Here is a 20,580-nt window from a genome sequence, read left to right on the forward strand (position 1 = left end):
CTCCCTGTCAAACGTGTTCAGACACGTCTGGTGACATAGCCTTCAGGAACAGTCGTGAAAGGGACCAAGAGAGTGTCACCCTTGGAAAGTGAACAGTGAGAGCCTCGACACCTTTCGAGCCTATACTTTGATCCGATATAAGACGAACTCGATGGCACGCATCCGGCACAACAACTCTTGCTCCTCGACCAATCCTCCTCATCAACCCCTACAAATCCCATATTCCCCCCTCCCCTGACCACGCTCAAGATGCCTCCCGCACCATACATCTGCATTCCCGGCGTCCCCAACTTCCGCGACATAGGCGGCCACCCGCTCTCCGCCCAACCAACCAAGCAAGTCCGCCGCAACACCGTCTTCCGCTCCGGCCGCCCGACCCTGGTCCTCGACCGCGGCGTCAAGAAGCTCAAGATGCTCGCCATCTCGCACATGTTTGACCTCCGCTCGCGGCAGGAACTCACGTCTGCGCGCTACGATCCGGCGGGGATGCTCTGGGCCGGCACGGAGCGGGTTGGCGTGCCCGTGTTTCGGCCGGAGGAGTATTGTGAGGGCGCCGATGGGCTGGTTGGGCGGTTTGAGAGGTTTGGGACGAGTGTTGAAGTGAGTTTGGCCCCTGACTTCTTCGTACTAAACGACTTTTTATCCCCTTTTATCCCCCCCTTTCTTATCCCCTTTATACCCCCTTGATGATACAAGATGCTACAAAGAAGATGATAGCTACATCAAAAGACACAGACATATACTAATCATACCTCTCCAAAGGGCCCCCTCGAATCCCTCACCCAAATCCTCCTCTCCGCAACCCACCCGCAGAACCCATCCCGCCCCTACGCCCGCATCCTCCAACACCTCTCCTCCCCATCCTTCTCTTCCACTTCCTCTCCGTCTTCGTCTCCTCCTCCTCTTCCCACCCGCCGTCCCCGATACTGATCCACTGCGACCTAGGCCAAGACCGCACCGCCGTCATCTGCGCCCTCGTCCTCTCCCTCTGCGGCGTGAGCGACGACCTCGTCGCCCACGAATACAGCCTCACAGACGTCGAACTCGCGTGCCACTACAAGTCGCTTGCTGACAAGGTCCAGGGACACCCCGCGTTTGCGGGCACGCGCGAGGATGCCGAAGCTTTGGTTCTGTCTCGGTGAGTTCTCTCTTTAACACCCTTCTTCCTACTTTATACCTTACCTAGAGGGAGAATCTTAGAAGTAAACTAAATGCTTTCATGTCCCCAGAAAGGAAATCATGCTCTGCTTCCTGAAGAAGCTGCGCCAAAAGCACGGCTCCATCGAAAAGTGCGTCATCAACCTCGGCTTGCTCGAGGCTGATGGCATCGCCCGCCTGAGGCGCAACATGATTGTCGATGCCGCCAAGAACCATTCCATTGTCGGTGAGTTGAGACGCCGAATCCTTTTTCTTCCCCTTTTGCCTCCTTTCCTTGTGACGATGATGGGAACTAATGTTGCCGGATCACTCTTTGAACGGAAAAAGCTGCTTGGGATACTCTGGACTTGGAGTAGTAGTTGTCTAGGCTGAGCAGTTGTATGATCGGATACTGAGACGGTGTATTGGATCTGCTACATGTATATTACCTCATATCTGGTCCTTTGATTGAATAGAAGAGCAAGAGCTCATTTGGTCGCTAGGTTGTGAAGTAACGAAATCCTGAGAGCATGTATCAAGTCACGACTCGCAGGACACTGCTCAAATATGTGACACGGTGTATTGCAGGCGGTGCAGGAACTTCTGACATTATGCTTTCCTGGCCAACTTGACATGGCAGACAACTTTGTTACAAACATAAACGAGCCCAATGCCCAAACGGTGTCTCGTAGTCTCGTGAAACATCAAGAACCACCACCAGATGGTCAAGTCCAAACCCCGTGCCAAGTCTCCCAATGTCATCCCCTGTGCCTAGGTACTGGGTGTCGACACAATGATGCTTGGCAACAATCCAAGCGCCACATAGCAACGAGCAGCATGCTATTTGAATCCAAACATCCGCATCACCATCCCAAGCCCCCGCATGTCTATTCCCAAGCTCCGAATCACTGTCGACCAGTCAATGTGATGAATGACCCCCCTTGCACCATTCGCACCCGATCCTCCCTGTTCCATCCCCATCATCAGCTTCCGCATCTCAGCTCCACCAGGACCACTCGGATGTTCTCCATAAATAGCTTCACCCAACATCCGCAGCTTCATTGGGAACAAACGATCCTTGTAGTGATCAATGATGTCGCTCTTTTCAACGCAGTAGCTAAGGCTCGACCACTGCGACTCTTCCATGCCCAGATTTTCGCAGGCCCTCTTCTTCTCGTCGTTCCACCACGGGGGCAAAAGGTCAGGGACGGTAGCAGCCTTCTCCAAAAACTTGCGGAAGCCCTGTATACCGCTGGAGCGGGTGGCATAGAGACTGCCTTTCATGAGCTCGCCGCGAAAAACGTAGGCATCTTCGACGCGAAGTCGATAGGCGTCGATGAGTAACTTATAGGTTTCCATCTCAGGGCGGTCGTGAAGCCAGATGCCCTGATCAAGACGAGTGAAGGGCATGTCGTGAGTTGGCCGAGATGAACCAGGCTTGCTCTCCGTGGATGAGGCTTCCGAGGATGATGCTTCAGTGGTTGAGGCTCCAGAGGTCGAGGTTGCGGTCGATGGCTGAGTCTTGCCGCAAGTCTTTTCGTGAGACTTCCAATCAACCTTTTGGCTCTCGCCGGAGCAGTATTGGGTCTGGGAACTGCCTGAACATTGCTTCGGAGTGGCATCGGGCGGTCCCCTTTTGTTGGAGCGGCGCGCCTTCTTCAGGACAATGCTTGTGGAAGTCAGGTAGCGCCTTGCTGCGTATACTCCATGATAGGACTGGGTTGAGGCAAGCTGAAATGCAGAGCGTCGAAGAAGCAGTGACGTTGCCATTGGATGCGACGTGAAGGTCAGGCACTATCTTCAACTGCGAGAGGTAGTAGGTGATAGGTAGGTAAGTAGGTGGGTAGGTAAGCAATCGAAGGAGCCTCAGATATCAATCAATGCCATGTGGCCCGCGATATTGATTCACCGAGCTTGCACACTGCAAGGGCTCTTCGCCGTGCGAACCAATCAAACAGCATAGATCGATTCCTCCTCAGCAACTTCAAACAAGGCCATGCTTAACAGATAGACGACACATAATACCCTTGATATGCCTCAACGTCTCCCGTACTCGAAACATCAGAAGACGACAATCCCACACCACTCAAATACTACCCTCAACCTCCCCTTCATCTACATCGACCTCCTCGAAGCATCACCCCATCCACTGCACACTCTGCTTCTCACTCCCCCGTCCGTCCCCCACAGCCCCCAAAAACACCTTCCTCTCCCCCTCGTTCATCCTCCCCAGCCCAAGCCCCCTCCTCCTCTCATCCCTCCTCAATCGCACTCCGGACACGAGCAGTCCGAAAACGCCGCCAAGTTCTCGCAGCACTGCGCAAACGCGTCCAGCTTGTCAAAGAGATCGCCATCGCAATTGCCCGTGGTCCGGTTGAAGACGCCGCCGCCGCTCGTGTACATGCAGCACGCCTGCGTGTACTCCGAGACGGGCCTGCCGACCAGGTTCCAGCACTTGCACGCCTCTGCCGCGGACATCAGGGAGATGACGGCCAGAATGACGGAGAGGAGCTTCATTCTTTGGGTGCTGCCAGCAGGAGAATAGAGAAAGGGTGTATCTGCTGTGTGCTCTATGTGTAGCCGCTGGTGTTGAGTAATAGGGGTAATGTTGAGCAAGGGGTCTATGCTCCTTGACAGTCTTTCTTCGGCCCCTTTATATGTATTCTCCTAGTCTTCCTTTCCCTCTCCTGTCTCCCCTCTTCTTTCACAAATAGAAAGGAACCAGACATCTGAAGAATGTGCACATGGTGGAAATGGTCATCCGCACACCTGCTCAACCCCTTGTCCTTGCGAGCCTCAAACTCTTCTCCACACCAGTAGATTATGGCTTCGTACCTCGAATCCTTTGCATCATTTCAGACTCCCGAACGCTTTGCATAAACACGTGAGCAGTGGCTCCCCATTCATGCCACTCAATCTCCATCCACGTTGGAATGCTCCAGCTCTCATGCCATCACGGGATGATCTCACAGTGAGACACGGGGCGGTACTTGAGTTGTAGCTTTCTGTGCCTCTTTGGCCATCTCCATCACCGAAAGGTCCTTCACGAAACACGATTGTGCTTGTTCGGCGGCTAATAATACTTTATTGCTATAAGAGTGTAGTCAGGAGGAAGAGAGCAAGGTGAGTCTGTACTCAAGGTAAGAATACAGAGATTTCAAGGCCCATGAGAGGACAATCGACATCGACAACCACCTCAGTTCAAGCAAGGATGAATCCAGCCATCAGAGAGGCAAGGGCAGCCCCTACAGCGACAGGCCACGTCGACGTCAGTCCATTCGCAGCATTGGTACCTCCATCACCGTCGCCTGTGCCATCACCGTCTCCGGTACCGTCACCATCACCAGTACCGTCACCGTCGCCAGTGCCATCACCGTCGCCAGTGCCGTCGCCGTCGCCAGTGCCGTCACCGTCACCGTTGCCATCTCCATCACCATTGCCGTCGCCGTCACCATTGCCGTCACCATCTCCATTGCCGTCGTCGGCAGCTTGCTGAAGGACGAAAATCTCGCCAGTGGTGTCCGACGTGAAGAAGAGGCGGCCAATAGTATCAAACGTAAGGCCCACTGGTGTGAAGCAGTCCTCGGGGCACTGGGAAAGGTCTGGGCTTGTAATGATGTTGTTTGCAGCCGTGGTGCTGTCCATCGGAGCAGTAGGCTGGCCATTCAAGCCGAACCCAACGGCGACGATGCTATAACCTACGGGAACAGTTCGATCCGCTTCAACAGAGTCAGCATGCGGCATGCGGCATGGGTCAGAAAGGGTTGGGTCCAAGCCAACTTACTACTGCCGTGGAAGGTAATGAACGCTGTCGTGCCATTGGTGTTGAACTTGATGTCCAGAGGAGAGACATGCGCTTGGAAAACAAGTCGAGGATCAACAAAGTCCGTGTTGCAAGTAGCGTCTGTCACGCCAGCCGTTGCGTTGTCCGAGGCAAACTGGTCACCAATTTCGAGAGTCCCCAGATCAGGGAACCCTGCCGTTGACCAGAGGGCATAGCAGTCGGGATAGCCATAGTTGCCTCCTTGGTTGGCAGCGTTGCCCAAGATGCCGTGAAAGTTGAGCTCTTCGCCGGGATTGTCCTGGTGTACGTCCACGCCCTCGCGCGTGAGGTCGTCGACGGAGTTCTCAACAGAGAAGATGCCGCCGGTCGTAGGGTTTTCGCCGACACCAACTGAGTCTCTCAGACCCCAGCCAATGAGCGTGCCAGCAACGAAATCGAAGGGCGGATCCGTAGGTGCAAGCGTGGAGAGGTCGTAGGCACGAATCTGCGAGTGTCCACTGGTAACGTTGCGAGCTTGGGGATCCTCGTTGGCGGCGCTGCCCCTGGAAACCAGGAGCTCGTTTGGCAGTTTCTGTGAGATGAGCAGAGTGCGAGTGACGTGATCCGTGTTGGTCATGTTGGTGACGAGAGTCCGTCTCGTGGTGGGATCAACGGTGTTGGTCTGTTCGTTGTACGTGTACGCGTAGACGTCGTTGACTGTGGAGGCGTAGATGGTGGCGCCATCAGCTGAGATGGCGAGCCCATGATTGAGCTGGCGTGTGTTTCTTCATCAGCCAATGTGGAACTCATGTCCGTCAGTCACTCATCAGATCACTCACAGCCGTGTCCGCAATCAGCGTCGTGTTGGCCGTCACACTCAAGCAAGTCCCGCCGTTGTCCTGCAGAGTGAGACGACGCACGCCAACTCCGGCGTCCAGCACCAGCAGACCGCCAGTGGAATCAAAGACGATCGATCGCGGTGCGGTCAACCCGGTTGAGATGAGGCGGTACTCCCAGCCGTTTGCTGCCACGGGTGCGGGATACGTGGTCATGAGGTTGTTGGTGGTGCAGTTCTGCGCGGTGCAGCTGCCGAAGAGGAAGACGAGGAGGACCACCAGCAACATGTGAGGGGCAGATCGAGCCATTGTCGGAGCCGCCATCTCTAACGATATGGATTGACGATACTGGGAATAAGGGCTGTGAGCGGGAAAAGGTTCAAGTTTGGGACGCGTTGGGAAATCGGGGGGATTTTATACTCGTGGACGGCCTGGAAGCAAGAGAGGGTGAGAGTGCTTTCCCTCAGTTGAGAAGGGAAGTTGCGAGTTCCTGGGAAGTCAAATGCAGCCTCGAACAGGCATTGATTGACGTCTATCGTCTCTCTTGCCATTGGCACACGCGAGACGAGCAGGTGCTGTTGCCGTTGGAGCGCTGGGGAGGAGCCAATAAGAGGGAAGGGCTGAAGGTGTAATGTAGTTTGTGCACAGCTGAGGTAAGGAGCGCATCGAGATCCCCGGATTTGTGGCAGTTGCTCAGGCGGAGGCGCTCTTCCCCTGGATCTGGAGGCCAGGCACGGAGCAGATGATGGGGAAAGCCTCACAGGACTTGACGCTTTAGGTGGTCGGTCAGATATGGTGAGGTCGGGCAGGTAGGTACTTAGTAAGGGATCGTGAGGCAAGGTAAGATATCACGCAACGCACGCATGCTTCATGGCTCACCCTCAGGGGCTGCGGCTCCAGTGCAAGAGAGAATTTCGAAGAGGGGCACCTCTCATCGTGTATATAGGTATAGTGGATAGTCGTATAGAACTCGCTCAAGCCTGGTAAACAATGCTGTCCGTCTATCATTCCGCCTCGTTCCATCCCTACCTCTCATTCGGCCTCATCTCAGCTCAACTCCCGGCCTTTTGAGGGGATGTGCCTCCGTATTCAGCACGTACTCATCCAAGCTGATCACGTCGGGAGGCGAAAAGATGAGATAAAAGTACTTGAGCGTCTCTGCCATCCAAAAGCTCTAGGAGGGAGTAAAGACACAAATGATTAGCCCATGGTCAACCTCCAACCAGCCAAGTAAAATCAGAATCAAGTAAAACTCACCTCCATCGAATCGAGCTTCTTCGTCGGCCCCTGAACGGTCACGTCCTCAATCGCAGAGTTCGCCAGCTCCGTCTCCGTCGCCTTCATAATGGCCTCAAACATGTCCCACGCAGTGTCCTGCAGGTCCGCCTTGGCCGTGACGCGGTACAGCACAAACAGGCTCTCAATCGCCTCGGGCCGCAGAATGTACCGCTTGTCGCGCGCGTGCGTGAAGCCCTTGGGCAGCGTCTTGCCGCCCTCCTTGTCCCAGCGCTCCTCGTCCCAGGGGCACGTATCCAGTGACTTGCACGGCAACATGCCAAAGATCTCGGGCATGATGCCCGTGGGGAAGCGGCTGTACGCCCAGCCGCACCCTCGCGCCAGACGCTCACCAATGTCGACGTGGCCGTCAATGTCGAAGAGTTTGCCCCCCAGCGCAAACATGCCACCGACAAAGCAGGTCAAGTGCTGGCTGTCAGCCGAGAGCCCACCTCTAGCATTGAACTCGCCGCTGAACAGGATGTCGTCCTCGTCCGGCAGCATGGGCCTAAAGATTAGGTTGTTCGCCGCCGCATCGATGGCCTTGCGGTACAGCCTCTCGTAGACATCGTCAACGCCCCCCAGTAGCGCATGCATCTTGGGTAGATACTCGTACAGCGAGTCCGCCAGCGCGCCCAGCGTGAAGCTGCTGTCCACAGCCGTCTCGGACTGGAAGTTGAGCGTCGTTGGCCACATGCCCGGCAGCAGCGTGTCGTTCTGGATCCTCTCCAGGAAGCGCGTCACCCGATCCGTGGCATCGTAGAACTTGTTGTCGCCCGTCAGCTGCGACAGCCTTGTAAACTCCATGCTCAGCGAGCACGGCGACGCCGACGGATCATTGGTCCCGGCCACCAGCTTCCCCGACTTGGCCTTTGCAAAGTCGAGCCAGAAGCCGGGCATCCTGTTGGGCGTGTCGAATCCCAGGTACAGCATCTCGCCCAGCTCAACCGCCTTGCGCAGCAAAACACGCTCGCCGCTCAGGTCGTAGGCGCTCAGCAGCCCTCCCAGGTGACGGATCGTCGTCTCGAACATGTTGGCCGCCGTCGAGTCCGTCACGGACCAGTCCAGCGCGCCCACGGCGGCCGCAGCCTCGGCGAACTCATGCTTGAAGCCCATGATCCACAGCGTGTCCAAGGAGTCGACCAGCGTGGCAGCCCAGCCGCCAAAGGGATCCTTGGCCGATCCAGACACGGGCGTCAGCTCGTCTCTCATCCATGCGTACTTCTTGTAGGCATCGTAGCTGCGCTTAAAGGCCCGTCGCACAGCATTGCGCCGCTTCTCGTTGACCGCGGAGTGGCCAAAGGCTTTGGGCTCCGCCTGGATCCTGGGAAGCGCCGCCGGCTTGCCTGTGGGCAGCGGCTTGACGTCCCTGACGCCGTGATGTTGCTGCACCGCCGACCAGTCGAACGAGCTCGGGACGAAGACGGGCTGGACTCGGCCGGCCGAGGTCAGGTAATACACGACCAACGCGGTCAGCACGAGGCCGCTAAACAGCACCAGGCGGCCGATTCGGCGCGGCAGGCTGAAGCCATTGATTATCCCCATGTTGATGAGTCGATGCTGCTCTTCATCTCGTCCTGCGCGGTGGCAGGCAGTCAGTACATGGACGAATTAGCCCAAGGAGCGTAGAGACGGAGGAACGCCAGATGATCGAATACAGCCAGATAATCCAAGATAATAGTCGCTCAGATGCTAAAGGAGAAGGGGAATCAGCCAACAAAAAAAGAGAGTCGCCCGCAGTCCAACTGCTACAATGAATTGTCAACGGCCAGAAAACCCCCCGTTGGCCAGACCCTGAATCCAGAAGTCCAAGTCACGACGTCGATCGCTGGAGTCCTGATGGAGTTCAAGGGGGCAAACTGGCCAAATCAGCGCCATGTGAATGGTGGCTCTCCACAGCGCCCTGGCGGGATCCTGCACGGTAGGATCGAACTGGGCATTATCCACGAGCCTGATTCAATAGAGCGGCAGCTCCCGAAAATAGGCACCTGGCATCGTGTCGGTAGGGGACTTGAGGCGGAATAACACCTACTGTATCTAGTTCGCCTCATTAACCAACGTGCTGAATCCAGCCAAGGGCGGAGTCTTGTGTAAAAAGGCACGTGTGCGGAGAATCTGTCTGTGTGCTCACCTGCTACTACAGACACGGACGTCTATCTCCCAAGTATGTATGTAGAGTACCGATGCAATTCTACCTTATACAGTGAGATTTCTCATCCAAAACATTCAGCTTTCGCCCATTCAAATCATTTATATCTGTGCAGGCAATACATCAGGAATATAGACCCCCCGCCAATGGAACTTTATATACACCAGAGAGGGAAGAGCCTCCATGTCATTCATAACTGGCGGGCTAGAACAGACACGAAATAGCAAGGTGCATGGCAGACGCAAAGCAGAAAGCAAAAAAACAGATCAAACAATACCCTACAGAGAGAAAACCAAAGGGTAGGTAGCTATGTAAGAAACAGGTAGAAGTAACATGTAAACCAGGCGATGTGCTCTGGAATCAACACCAATCCGGATCTGTTGTATACCCTGACGCCCTTCAAGAAAAGAACAAAAGACGAACAAAAGAACAGGCCAATGATAATCGCTCCTTTCAACAAACTCTCTTCAGCACCCTTGCTCCATGTGTATGCCATCAACGGAGTCCAATCACGCTCATCTCCAACGTCCACACTCGCCGGATCCATACCTTGAGCTTGCCCTCAACGCCCTCGACGTTCTCCAGCTCGATACCCTCCCACCAGCACCGCCTGGCCGGTTTTCGCCAGAACAGGAGCAGCTTCTGCGCCATGCCGACGGCATTGTTGCCCATTTCGTTGCCGCGAATGTCGCTGCGCAACCGAGCCAGTGCGAGACTGCAGATGACGGCCTTGTTAGGTTCGCCTGCTCGGTGGCCCCAGCGATCGTCGTGGTTGAAGCCTCTGCCGAGTATAAGGTTAGCAGAAGATTTCTAACAGAACAGTGTAGAGAGGGGAAAGTGGTAATTAGAAGCTTAAGAAAGAAGGCAGAACGGAGCAAGAAGCATATCAGAAAATCCATTAAGGCCTTACCCTGCTGTCAGCATCTCAATCAGGTGAGCCTCAGTCGTTCCGGGTTCATCGCTTCGTTTGAGCCCAGAAAAGATGCCATCTTGCTTGAGCAACGCACGCGCCGCGGCGCGCTTGACTTCGATCATATCGGGCTTGGTGATGGTCGAGTTGGGGGTGATTGCATAGAAATCAAGGTCTTCTCTCAGCACGATGATGCCGGCTCTTTTCGAGGTATCCTCCCGGGAGCCCATGGGATCCAGCGGAACAATCTCCCCGTCCTGGGACGCGCCAGGCGATGATTCGGTAGGGATTGACTGAGCCACATTCCGGAAGAAGTCCAGCATGTATTGCAACGATGCTGGGTCATACTATTTGGCCGTTAGTACGTTGTGGCGCTTGTGAAAATGGTGGTTTACGAACGTCAACTTGAACCGCATCGCTATCGGGAAACCCGCTCATGTGGCCTTCGGGAAACAGCCCATTGGGGAAGAGAGATAACAGAACGAACTCGGGCAGGGTGAGCAGCTCATCGCGCGATAGAACAAACCTGGTACCCCTGTTCCGGTGTGTTAGCAGGGTCTTCGTTTACGTTTCTTCTCTTTCTACCTCCTTGTCAACGAAAGATTCGCTTACCGAAGGTCCATCGTGATTGTCTCATCCGCGCCAACATCTGGGATATCGTTAGCAACTCTGATCTCGCCATTGATCCAGCTCTCCCCATCCTCTCTTTCTTCTGGCTCCTTCTTATGCTCCTCTGAATATCCGACAAGGCAGACTTGGGATAATGCAACTCACCCCCAATGGCATTGATGGGTGGTCCGCCTTGCTGGACCTGAGTAATGATACTCGACGCTCCTCCGGCAGCCGCCATGACGTATGAGAATGTTAGGAGAGGACTATCCCCCTCCGAGTAAGCGGGCGGCGGTTCGGCGTCGTCGTCCTTTCGACTCGACTCTCCCTTGGTGTCTCTGGGGAGGGCGCGCTTGGTCTCGGCGACAGGGTCTTGAAAGGCGCGCGCGGCGGCCTGATCAGGGTCAAACGGCTCCGGGGCGCGGGAATCCGAGTCGTAGCCGTATGCGGGAGCGGCGATGGATGCAGAAGCGCTTCCTTCCGGGGCGACGGCAGGAAACTTGCCAAAGGGCTCGCTGCTGGGATGGTCTTGGACCGACGAGAAGAGCGACGAGAACGGCGGCGGACGGGAAGACGACGAAGCCTCCGAGACGGGGTACTGCGGCGGCGGCGACTGTTCGGCCTCGTGGGCAGCGCTCTCGCTCTCTGCGGCGTCTTGACCTAGCTCGAGATCCAGCTGTTGTCGGGCAGCGCTGGCTGTAGCGGCGTGCTCGTGCTCGTGCTCGCGATGCACCTTGGCCTCGATCAGCTCCGAGGACTCAGACGGTCCGGTTCCAGGCTCGTCCGTCTCAGACAATGTGGCGGATTGTTCTGCACAGCACAGAGGCTCGTTTCGGCGAGGGAGCGGTGATGGCGACGGCGACGGGGGCGGCTGACAAGGGAGATTGCCTCGGGCGGGTCAGTGCATCTGGCTCTGTCACCAGCGAAAGAAGATCGATGCTGCTGCTGGTAGTACTGCTTCGTACTCCGTAAGGCAGTAGAGGTAGGTAGGTGTGAAGATAGGAGGAGGCAAGCAAAGTCCTCGGCTGCGAACAAAGGCTTTTGCGGCAGTGGAATCCAGCGGCTGGAGATTGGATATCCGTGTCTGGTTGCTGGGCTGAACTAGAGCTGTAAGCCTGCCTGCTGATGGCCGCAGATTGATTGATTGATACGTTCCAGGTTGACGATGGGATTGCCACTTGGTTAGCAGGAGAGGTGGATGAGTTGATGGCCTTGGTGGAGCACAATCCAGGCGACGCCATAGGCCGGTCCGCTGCAAATGTGCTCGTGGCCAGCGAGGTTCCAGCAGCCCTTTAGGGGCTCCTCCGCCAAAGTTACAGGCGGTTTAGGCCATGCTAGCCTCTGAGGAAACGGCCTGGCTGGCCATGGGCCCCACTGCCGATGGAACGGGTGGCTAAATTGGGCACACCCATCGGCCAATCGCAGAGCTCCAGCCACACCAAGCTTCACATTAGCCGCCAGCCAACAGTGATGGGGGAAGGAAAAATCACAGCTGGAGCACAGCATGAAGCAACCTGCTCCTGGCACAGATAATATTGAATACAAAGAGGCTCGCACCAAAAGGGGCCAATTTCACGCCTAAAATTTGTACTCATTTCATGTGATCCGCTAAATCGAGGCTGACGAGCAGGAATCATTCAGCTCGCGCCAGGCGATGACTCCAGGAGTATCACTTCATGTTCAGAACCGTACACACACACTCACGCGCAGGGCATGGGAATATGTACTGCAGGCTCTGTCGAGTCGCTTCTTCCAATATCCCCCTGCATGTCATTCGCTATCACTGTCTCCAAAAATGGCTCGCAAGACTTCAACATTGGCCGTCTGCCCCTCTACAGCTTCGTTTCGGTCGGGATTCACTTGGCCTCCTTTGGCTTCTAATGTCGGGGACTGTTTGCGAGGTGGTATCGTTGTCCCCGTCGCCGCTGCGGCGGTTACCTCCGCGCCCACGGGGGGTTCGTTCAACGTTCGAGATGCAGATAGCAATGGCATCTCCACATCGTCCATAGGGTTGCCATAAGTCGGCTTTGCACTCGAGCCTGGAGCTGCTTTGCCGCTTTCGGGCTCGTCGTCTCGTCGGGCGTGTGCAGGGGGTTTCACGTTGAATCGCTTGCAAAGTAATCGCGTAGGGTAGAAATCTTCCACCGATCTCGTCATATGGCCAAACATGCCCATCTTGGCAGCCTCTTCTGCCGGATCGGAGAGCTTTGGCTCAGGCGCAGAGATCAGCTCCTTTTCTCGTGCTGCGTCCGCTGAAATGACGTGTGGCGCTTTGGCCGTTGTGAACCTCGATGCCATAAAGCCAGTCATTGGCTTGAAGATCCTCGCGCAGTTGTGGAATTCTGTCAATTCTCGCAGAAACTCGTCATCCGACATTCCCTTGGGCTTCTCCGGCGGCGACAGCTTGGGGTTGGTATGGTGTTCCAGATAGCGTTTGTAGCGGGCGCGTTTGGCCTCGTCATCTGAATAAGGTCCTCGTAGCCCCCGAGCGATTGCCGCCACCGCCGTTTCACGATCAAGCTTCGGAGCTTGCTCCCATAACATTGCTTGCCTTTCTTCTTCTGACATGGCATATCCCTCCGGGACCTCACCGCGGCCGGGAGGCAAGTCTGCTCTTCCGGACGCCGCAGCCAACTTCTGTCGAGCATCGGCAGATATGTAGTCAAACACGGATTTCCCAGGGAGAGGCGCTTCTCCAAGAATGGCGGCTCGCGATTTAGCGTCGAGGGTCGATGATCTTGCCGCCTCCGCAGCTGAGATAAACGTGCCTGGCTGACCATGGACATTCGCTGCCTTGGATGACGTCCAGCCTGGTGGAACTGGCGGTGGTGCATATCTGGCCAGGGCAGCGGTCAGGTCCGGCGTAGCACTGGCGAGGACGAACCCGTCCAGAGGAAGCCGCCCATCCTGGCATCTCCTCAAGCTGCCCCCGGCTCTGGCGGTCTTCGGTATAAAGACTGGTGCGTTTTTCAGCGACGGATTTGCTGCGGCAGAAAGCTTCTTTCCTTTCTTCTTCTTATCGCCTCCAATGACGCGATTGTACCTGATCTTGGGCCCCATTTCGTAAGCGTCTTCAACGTCGGAACCAGTATCGTTGAGGATGCCAACGCCAATGCCGCCTCGCTGAGGCTTCTTCTTGGTGTCACTCCGGGACAATATTGACAACGCGCCATCACGAGGGACGTCCTCCTCGTCACTATCAGCTTTGCTGTCATGGCGCAGCGCGGAAAGTTTCCTCTGTCCGTTATGTCCTAGACCCATTCGATCTGTCTTACGGATGAACCGCATGACCTCGGCATTGTCTGGCGCAAAGAGATGCATCTCGCCATCTGCCACGCTGGAATTGGTGCCCACGTCAAGACGTGCGCTCCGTCGCACTTTGGGTCCAATACCCTGACCATCCTTCCAGCCCATCCTTCGCAACAGCTTCAAGCCCATTGTATCCCCGTCCGCTCTCAAGAGACCCATCAACCCTCCGGAACGGAGCTCCTCTTGTGTCGATGACCCTAGCCCGGCAAACGCCTGGGTGGTCTTGAGTGTCTGCGCTTCCGCGGCATCTGCAAGGTCCTCTTCGTCCATGTAGTCTTCGGCGCGCTGCTGCGAACGGCCAGAGTCATCTTTGCGGCGATTCGAGCGGCTCGAAACAAAGGTGCTCGGTGTCCATCCCTCCTTGGATCCCACCGTGTTGAAATAGCTTTTTTTTTTTAACGGTCAGACGTTGGCGATCGGATGGGGGACAGAGAGCTGCGACTCACCCTGCGCTCCAACCGCCAGTGAATGCTCCGTGCAGTCTCCGCCTGCCCTTCTCATCCCTCACCTCCTGCTTCCACAGTGGGAGATATGAGCCATCGTCGCGTTCGCCCTCTTCAGGCAAAGGGGTGCCGAAGATGGCGTATGGCGCATGGAGGTCGGCCTCGAATGTTGCTCGAGATCTTTTGTAGGACATAGGGTTTTGTATTCGGGTAGTTGTCGCGTTCAAGCAAAGTGGAGATAAGGGGGTCCTCGATACAGCTCAGAGTAAGGTGTAGGTGCGTCACATAGAGAGGCCGCGGCGAGGCAGCAAGAGGAATGGCGATGTCAGTTGAGCTGGACGGATGAACATGGGAACGAAATGTCGGTACGTCCAGGAACAACTGAACTTGGAGGTTGCTGCGCTATCGATAGTTGAGAGACTCCATGGATGCCCACTTGACTGTATACGTACTAGCCTGCCAGCTGCCGCTCTTCACCCACCTCACTAACAGCCAACCAGATTCCGGCTTCAGCTCAACGCAATCGGCTCTTCGTGATCTCGTAATACTGTACCACTCCATGCTGAGGCAGATAACCTTGGACCGAACAGGTAGCAGGTCCTCAATGCTGTGCTTCCAGCTGCTCCTCACCAAGTACCAGGAACTACCTGAGCACCCTCGCAGGCTCCAGCCAGGTATCGTGACGTGCCCATCTGCCAGGGTCAAGCTGATAGCCATTTGCCGCTTCCGGGTTGCCCTTTGGCTTTGCTCAGTGGAAGTTCATCCACATAATCTCAGTGTCATCGACGCCAATTCAATCCCGCTGCACATGCTCCGGCTTTGGTGACGTGCTTCAGTCGTAAGCTTATGTACATGTCAGTTAGGTTGATTGTCGTCCTTGATTGTGAGGTAGTAGTAGGAGATGTGGTTCCAAGCCCATCCTGCGCCTACAGTATGTACTACTATCTGGAGCTATTGATGCTCTTTCTATTCGCGGGGCTGCGAAATAAAGCTACATGAGATTCTTAGCGTAATTCTACTTGTAATTAAATGGCATCCAACTCTGCAATATAGGGGCACTTAATCCATGCTGGCTGTCTCTTTGATCATTGAAGTGATGCATTGTCCATCGTGGGGGTGTTTGCGTCAAGGGCAACACGGAATTTGACCCCAGTCACCACAAACACGGCGGAGGAGAGCAAAGCACGGGGCCTCCGTAACACAACAAGACAAATAGGGAGTAAGGAGTGTACAAAGGGGGGCTTCAGGGCGAACAAAGGACCAGCGGAGAAAACAAGGCGCATGTTTTCGTCTGTGTGGCCCTCGATGCTGCTGCATCGTCGAGGACAAAGAAATGGAGCACAGATGCCCAAATTCCGGCTCAGGCATTTCTGTACCGGCGAACAACAGCTCTGACGTTCTCATCTCAGGTTGACTCCATCAAGGAACATGTGCTGCTGTGGAGCTATGCAGCTGTAATGGCGCCTGAGGGGATGCGTAGATGAGCTGTCGCCCAGCCCCCGGCCAGCCACTGAGCGACTCAGAGCCCCTGGGTGCGCTAAGATCCAGCGAGCCAGATGCGGCCACGAGCTCTGGAGTTGGGCTCATGCAACTGGACGAGTTGCTGTGTGGACGTCCGAAGCACAAGCTGCGGAAAGCGGGCTGTTTCTGGCAGATGGGAGTGGAATTGAAGTGGTGGTTTTGTTGTTTATCAAAGTTCAAGGCGTATTTTCCGTGTCCGATATGAATTGAAGCATCTGAGGTACACGGTACATGTATAAAGTAACAGGTACCTCCCGGTCTCGTACGCAGGTACCGCTATGGTGGGCTCACAGCGCCGGGTTCGAAGTCAACGGGCGAAGGCACTGAACAACGCTGCGGAGTAGCAGCTCCTGTACCGACCTGAACTTGAAGTTGCCGTAGCACGGGCAGCGAGCGCCCAAAATCCTGCTTGTTGCTATATCCAGTCCTCTGTTTGCTCGCTCAGCCAGCAGTACGAATACTTACCTCCATCTAACCTGTCCGGTGGGATTTCCGCTGCGTGGCACCGTCTCGAGATAACCTGGAAGGGTACCCGTACCTGTACTCGCAGGTACCTGTTCCGCACCTCTTCTGCCTCCTCCCCCCCAAGACCTGAGCTCGTGGAATCAGCACATTGGCTGCGTCCCGCACCCCCGGCGCTGCGTTACCTCATCCATCCTACCTTCATCCTACCGGCCTCCAGTGCTATCTGCCTCGACCAGCCTCTACCAGCCTACCGGCCTATTACCTCCCAGCCCGAGCCCGTGCCTGTCCTGTCCTGTCTCCATTTGATCCATTCGCACCCCCAGCCCTCGCCCCGACAACGCGTGGATCTTCTCCTTTTTTATCTCGCAGCAGAGAGGAGGGACATTGATGCTTCCGTGACGCACGCGGGCCTTGCCTTGCTCCAATCTCGCCTCGCCCAGCGTTTGACGGCTTCGACGGCGTCTCTCTGCGCCTTTTTGCAGCCCGAGGCCGGCCCTGGCACTCCCCAGCAGCGCTCCTCGACCACTTTGACCGACTCGCCATGACAACCACAGCGTCTCAAGGCTCCGACTTCTCCCACACCTCCCCCTCGCGAGCCCCATCCCGGTCATATTCCACACGCTCCCGCCCCCCTCCCGTGCCAGCTGTACCCTCTTCTGGCGGCGCGGCTGCTCCGTCTGCCAACCCCAACGGCAGCTCCACGTACCATCACCATCATCATCAGTACCAGCCAGGCCAAGCTCAGAGCCAGAACCCAGGCACAGGCACGAGCCAGGGCCAGAGCCAGAGCTACAGCCAGAGCTACAACCAGAACCACGTCCAATCCGCGGCGCAGTACCAGACTCAGCAGCAGCAACAGCAGCAGCCTCGCCACCGTCGCCGCAGCTCGTCCTCGTCCCGCCAAGCTCAGGAGCCTCCGTCGGCTCAAAATGACTACGAAACTTCGCATCTAGCCGCATCCCAGTCCAAGCGCAGCTCCAGCCGAGATCGCCCACCGCTCTCCTCTAATAACAGGGCCGCGGACGCCTCTCGATCCCATCGAAGGAGCACCAGCATCCGTTCCGCACACAACCGTCAAGGCCATCCCGAGATGCCTCCCTCCGCCGTCAACAACAATGGCAGCGCCGCCCCTGCGTCGCACAGCGCCTCCCATGGTGCCGCCGACGCGACGCACGCCTCCAGCGCCAAACAGTCCAGGTCGCGCACCACCATTCCCACGCAGTCGGGGAAGTGGATTTTGGGCAAGACCATCGGCGCCGGTAGCATGGGCAAGGTGAAGCTGGCTCGCAAAGAAGATGGCAGTGAACAGGTTCGCAAGCTACCCTTGGCTCTCCCCCGTTGCTTTTCGGCGTGACATATGCCGGTAGTGTCTGGATTGTGACACCATCTGCTAACACTTTTCCAAAGGTTGCCTGCAAAATCATTCCCCGCGGCTCTACCGATGACGGCCACCAGAGCCGGGCTGAAAAGGAGCGCGCGGATCAGTCCAAGGAAATTCGAACTGCCCGCGAGGCTGCCATCGTCACCCTTCTCCACCACCCTCACATCTGTGGCATGCGGGATGTCGTCCGTACAAACTACCACTGGTACATGCTCTTTGAGTACGTCAATGGCGGCCAGATGCTCGACTACATCATTTCCCATGGCAAACTCAAGGAGAAGCAGGCGCGCAAGTTTAGTCGCCAAATCGCCAGCGCGCTCGACTATTGCCACCGAAACAGCATCGTGCACCGCGATCTGAAAATCGAAAACATCCTCATCAGCAAGACCGGCGACATCAAGATCATTGACTTTGGCCTCAGCAACTTGTTCTCGCCTCGTGGTCATCTCAAGACGTTCTGCGGAAGTCTCTACTTCGCCGCTCCTGAGCTGCTGCAGGCAAGAGCATACACGGGGCCCGAGGTTGATGTGTGGAGCTTTGGTATCGTCCTCTATGTTCTTGTCTGTGGTAAGGTTCCTTTTGACGACCAGAGCATGCCTGCTCTTCATGCAAAGATCAAAAAGGGGCTGGTGGACTATCCGAGCTGGCTTTCAAATGGTAAGCACCCATCGCCTTCAGACATCTCACTGATGTCGTTGACAGACTGCTAATGTCGATTTACCTTTCAGAATGCAAACACCTCATGTCCCGAATGCTGGTAACGGATCCCAAACAGCGAGCCACCATGCAGGAAGTTATGAACCACCCATGGATGGTCAAGGGATTCAGTGGCCCCCCTGACAACTATCTTCCCGTTCGAGAGCCGCTCACTACCGACCTGGACACAGAAGTCATCCACGCCATGCAGGGATTCAACTTTGGCTCTCCTGAGACCATTCGTGCTCAGCTTCTCAAGGTCATCGAGTCCGAGGAGTATCAACAGGCCGTCAAGGCATACCAACGCGAGAAGGAGCAGCCGCAGCCCGCCAAAGACGGCGAGAAGAAACGCGGCTTTGGCTTCGACTTTTACAAGAGGAGAAACTCCAACAGCCGCGACACCCTTAGCGGCCCAAGCTCCGAGGCGTTGCAGATTGGCGTTGACCCCCTCAATGCATTCAATCCTCTAGTCTCTGTTTACTACCTCGTCAAGGAGAAGCAAGATCGCGAGCATGCGGAGATGAACCCACCGCCAACTACATCACGCGACAAAGAAAAGGAGAAGGAGAAGGAGCGTGAAAGGGAACGAGAGCGAGAACGTGAGAGAGAAAGAGAGAGGGAGCGTGACAGGGAGAGAGAACGAGAGCGCGAGCGTGAGCGTGAGCGTGACAAGCTTCCTGGAGGCGTGCCCGATCTCGTACCTCCTCAAGCAGCCCATACCAATGCCGCAACGTACGAGATGCCGGGTGAGAGACCTACGGGTGGACGAACTCGACCTCGGGCTCGTACACACGGCGAAGACGATGCGCCGGACCTGGTGAAGCAGCAGCATGTGCCTGTAGTGCCCGAAACAAAGGCTGAGCAGCTGCAAAAGAAGGAGGGCACCGCTGCCGGCCTGCTCCGCCGCTTCAGCACTCGGAAACGCAGGGAACCTGATCGGTCGGAGAAGGAGAGAGATCGATCTCACCCTCCCGTGGTTCACGTTCACTCGCCCCCCGAGGCAGCCCCTACGGCGCCCAGGAAGAGCTTCAGTATTCGACGTGGACGGCGAGAGCGTGACGACCAGAGTCGTCCTGCGCTACCCTCTGGTGGCAGCCACCCGCAACATAGCGAGCTTCTGAGCCCCCCGATGTCTGCCGGTGGCGTTCGAGGATCGCGGAAATCTGGTCTTGGCCGATCGACCAGCGTTAACTCAGCGGACCTTCGCCGACGAGACAACAGCAGCATGTCGGCCAGAGAGCCGCCCCTGACAAGCGGCTCAGACCAATCCGATGCAAACGAACAGTCCTCAACGGTCCAGAGAGGCCATGCACACTCGCAGTCCATGGCAATGAGAGCGAAATCACTGGGACATGCGCGGCGTGAGAGCGTTCAGCAGCGTCGGCTCCGTAGAGAAGCCGCCCAGGAATCCAATGTGCCCGAGGAAACGGATGTGGAGCAGGAACAGAGCGGCGTTTCCACTGATCGATTGGATAGCGCTGAGTTGGCGAAGCCGGTCTACCTCAAGGGACTATTCAGCGTTTCGACCACTTCCGGGAAGTCGGTTCCGGCCATTCGTGCCGATATCCGAAGGGTTCTGAAGCAGCTCAACGTCGACTATATCGAGATTCGAGGAGGCTTCAGCTGCAAGTACACGCCAAGCATCGACTTGAACAGGGTACAAGATACTCCAGGCAGCCCGCCTTCACAGAACCCTGGGCACCGCCGGCGTTTCAGCTTTGGTGGCCTCATGCGAGGCGAAGACCGTGATCGCGAGGATATTCGCGACATCGAGCGATCTTCCGCGGCCCCAAGGACCCCTGGACGACAAGACCGGGATCGCAACCGTGACCACAGCTACTCCAACTCCGAAGAATCGGTGGATAGCATCCCCCGGAGGAGCGGAGGAGCATCGAGGCGCGTGCCCGGAGAGACGACGACGCAGGTGCAGAGCGACCTGGGAGGCAGCATGGTGATGGAATTTGAGATTTTCATTGTCAAGGTTCCTCTGCTCTCTCTGCATGGCATCCAGTTCAAGAGAATGACTGGAAACACCTGGCAGTACAAGAATATGGCCGAACAAATTCTCAAGGAACTGAGGCTTTGA

The 20,580-nt window shown here is 56.2% G+C and overlaps 7 protein-coding genes across 7 annotated transcripts; 3 read left to right on the top strand and 4 right to left on the bottom strand.

Annotated features, from left to right (window-relative positions):
* Positions 1–249: 249 nt before the first annotated feature.
* Positions 250–1,514, top strand: BBK36DRAFT_1207266 (hypothetical protein; the record flags this gene model as incomplete). The annotated part of the gene is made up of 5 exons (XM_024897389.1): positions 250–600; positions 763–916; positions 946–1,138; positions 1,230–1,384; positions 1,486–1,514. The coding sequence occupies 5 exons, from the start codon at positions 250–252 to the stop codon at positions 1,512–1,514; spliced, it is 882 nt and encodes a 293-aa protein (XP_024747869.1).
* Positions 1,515–2,148: 634 nt separating this feature from the next.
* On the bottom strand, positions 2,149–2,775 carry BBK36DRAFT_1097040 (hypothetical protein; the record flags this gene model as incomplete). The annotated part of the gene is made up of 1 exon (XM_024889100.1): positions 2,149–2,775. A coding segment is annotated over one exon (627 nt), but the record flags the coding sequence as incomplete, so codon positions are not given.
* Positions 2,776–3,169: 394 nt separating this feature from the next.
* On the top strand, positions 3,170–3,682 carry BBK36DRAFT_21310 (hypothetical protein; the record flags this gene model as incomplete). Its single annotated transcript, XM_024897914.1, has 1 exon — positions 3,170–3,682. The coding sequence occupies one exon, from the start codon at positions 3,170–3,172 to the stop codon at positions 3,680–3,682; it is 513 nt and encodes a 170-aa protein (XP_024747871.1).
* Positions 3,683–4,338: 656 nt separating this feature from the next.
* On the bottom strand, positions 4,339–6,131 carry BBK36DRAFT_140566 (Glucose/sorbosone dehydrogenase; the record flags this gene model as incomplete). The annotated part of the gene is made up of 4 exons (XM_024897470.1): positions 5,740–6,131; positions 4,922–5,672; positions 4,554–4,856; positions 4,339–4,382 (listed from the first exon to the last, which is right to left on the bottom strand). Exons 1-4 carry the CDS (start codon positions 6,058–6,060, stop codon positions 4,339–4,341), a joined length of 1,419 nt encoding a protein of 472 aa, XP_024747872.1. The 5' UTR covers positions 6,061–6,131.
* Positions 6,132–6,778: 647 nt separating this feature from the next.
* BBK36DRAFT_1122789 (glycoside hydrolase family 47 protein) lies at positions 6,779–8,556 on the bottom strand (the record flags this gene model as incomplete). Its single annotated transcript, XM_024890978.1, has 2 exons — positions 6,779–6,910; positions 6,994–8,556. The coding sequence occupies 2 exons, from the start codon at positions 8,554–8,556 to the stop codon at positions 6,779–6,781; spliced, it is 1,695 nt and encodes a 564-aa protein (XP_024747873.1).
* A 1,099-nt stretch (positions 8,557–9,655) lies between these two features.
* BBK36DRAFT_1122833 (hypothetical protein) lies at positions 9,656–14,625 on the bottom strand (the record flags this gene model as incomplete). The annotated part of the gene is made up of 7 exons (XM_024890983.1): positions 9,656–9,941; positions 10,071–10,417; positions 10,470–10,605; positions 10,683–10,719; positions 10,845–11,339; positions 12,464–14,373; positions 14,435–14,625. The coding sequence occupies 7 exons, from the start codon at positions 14,623–14,625 to the stop codon at positions 9,656–9,658; spliced, it is 3,402 nt and encodes a 1,133-aa protein (XP_024747874.1).
* Positions 14,626–17,507: 2,882 nt separating this feature from the next.
* BBK36DRAFT_1122751 (protein kinase) lies at positions 17,508–20,580 on the top strand (the record flags this gene model as incomplete). Its single annotated transcript, XM_024890974.1, has 4 exons — positions 17,508–17,726; positions 17,825–18,455; positions 18,527–19,069; positions 19,139–20,580. The coding sequence occupies 4 exons, from the start codon at positions 17,508–17,510 to the stop codon at positions 20,578–20,580; spliced, it is 2,835 nt and encodes a 944-aa protein (XP_024747875.1).

This window comes from Trichoderma citrinoviride (assembly GCF_003025115.1).
Source record: "Trichoderma citrinoviride strain TUCIM 6016 unplaced genomic scaffold BBK36scaffold_10, whole genome shotgun sequence".
Classification (NCBI taxonomy): domain Eukaryota; kingdom Fungi; phylum Ascomycota; class Sordariomycetes; order Hypocreales; family Hypocreaceae; genus Trichoderma; species Trichoderma citrinoviride.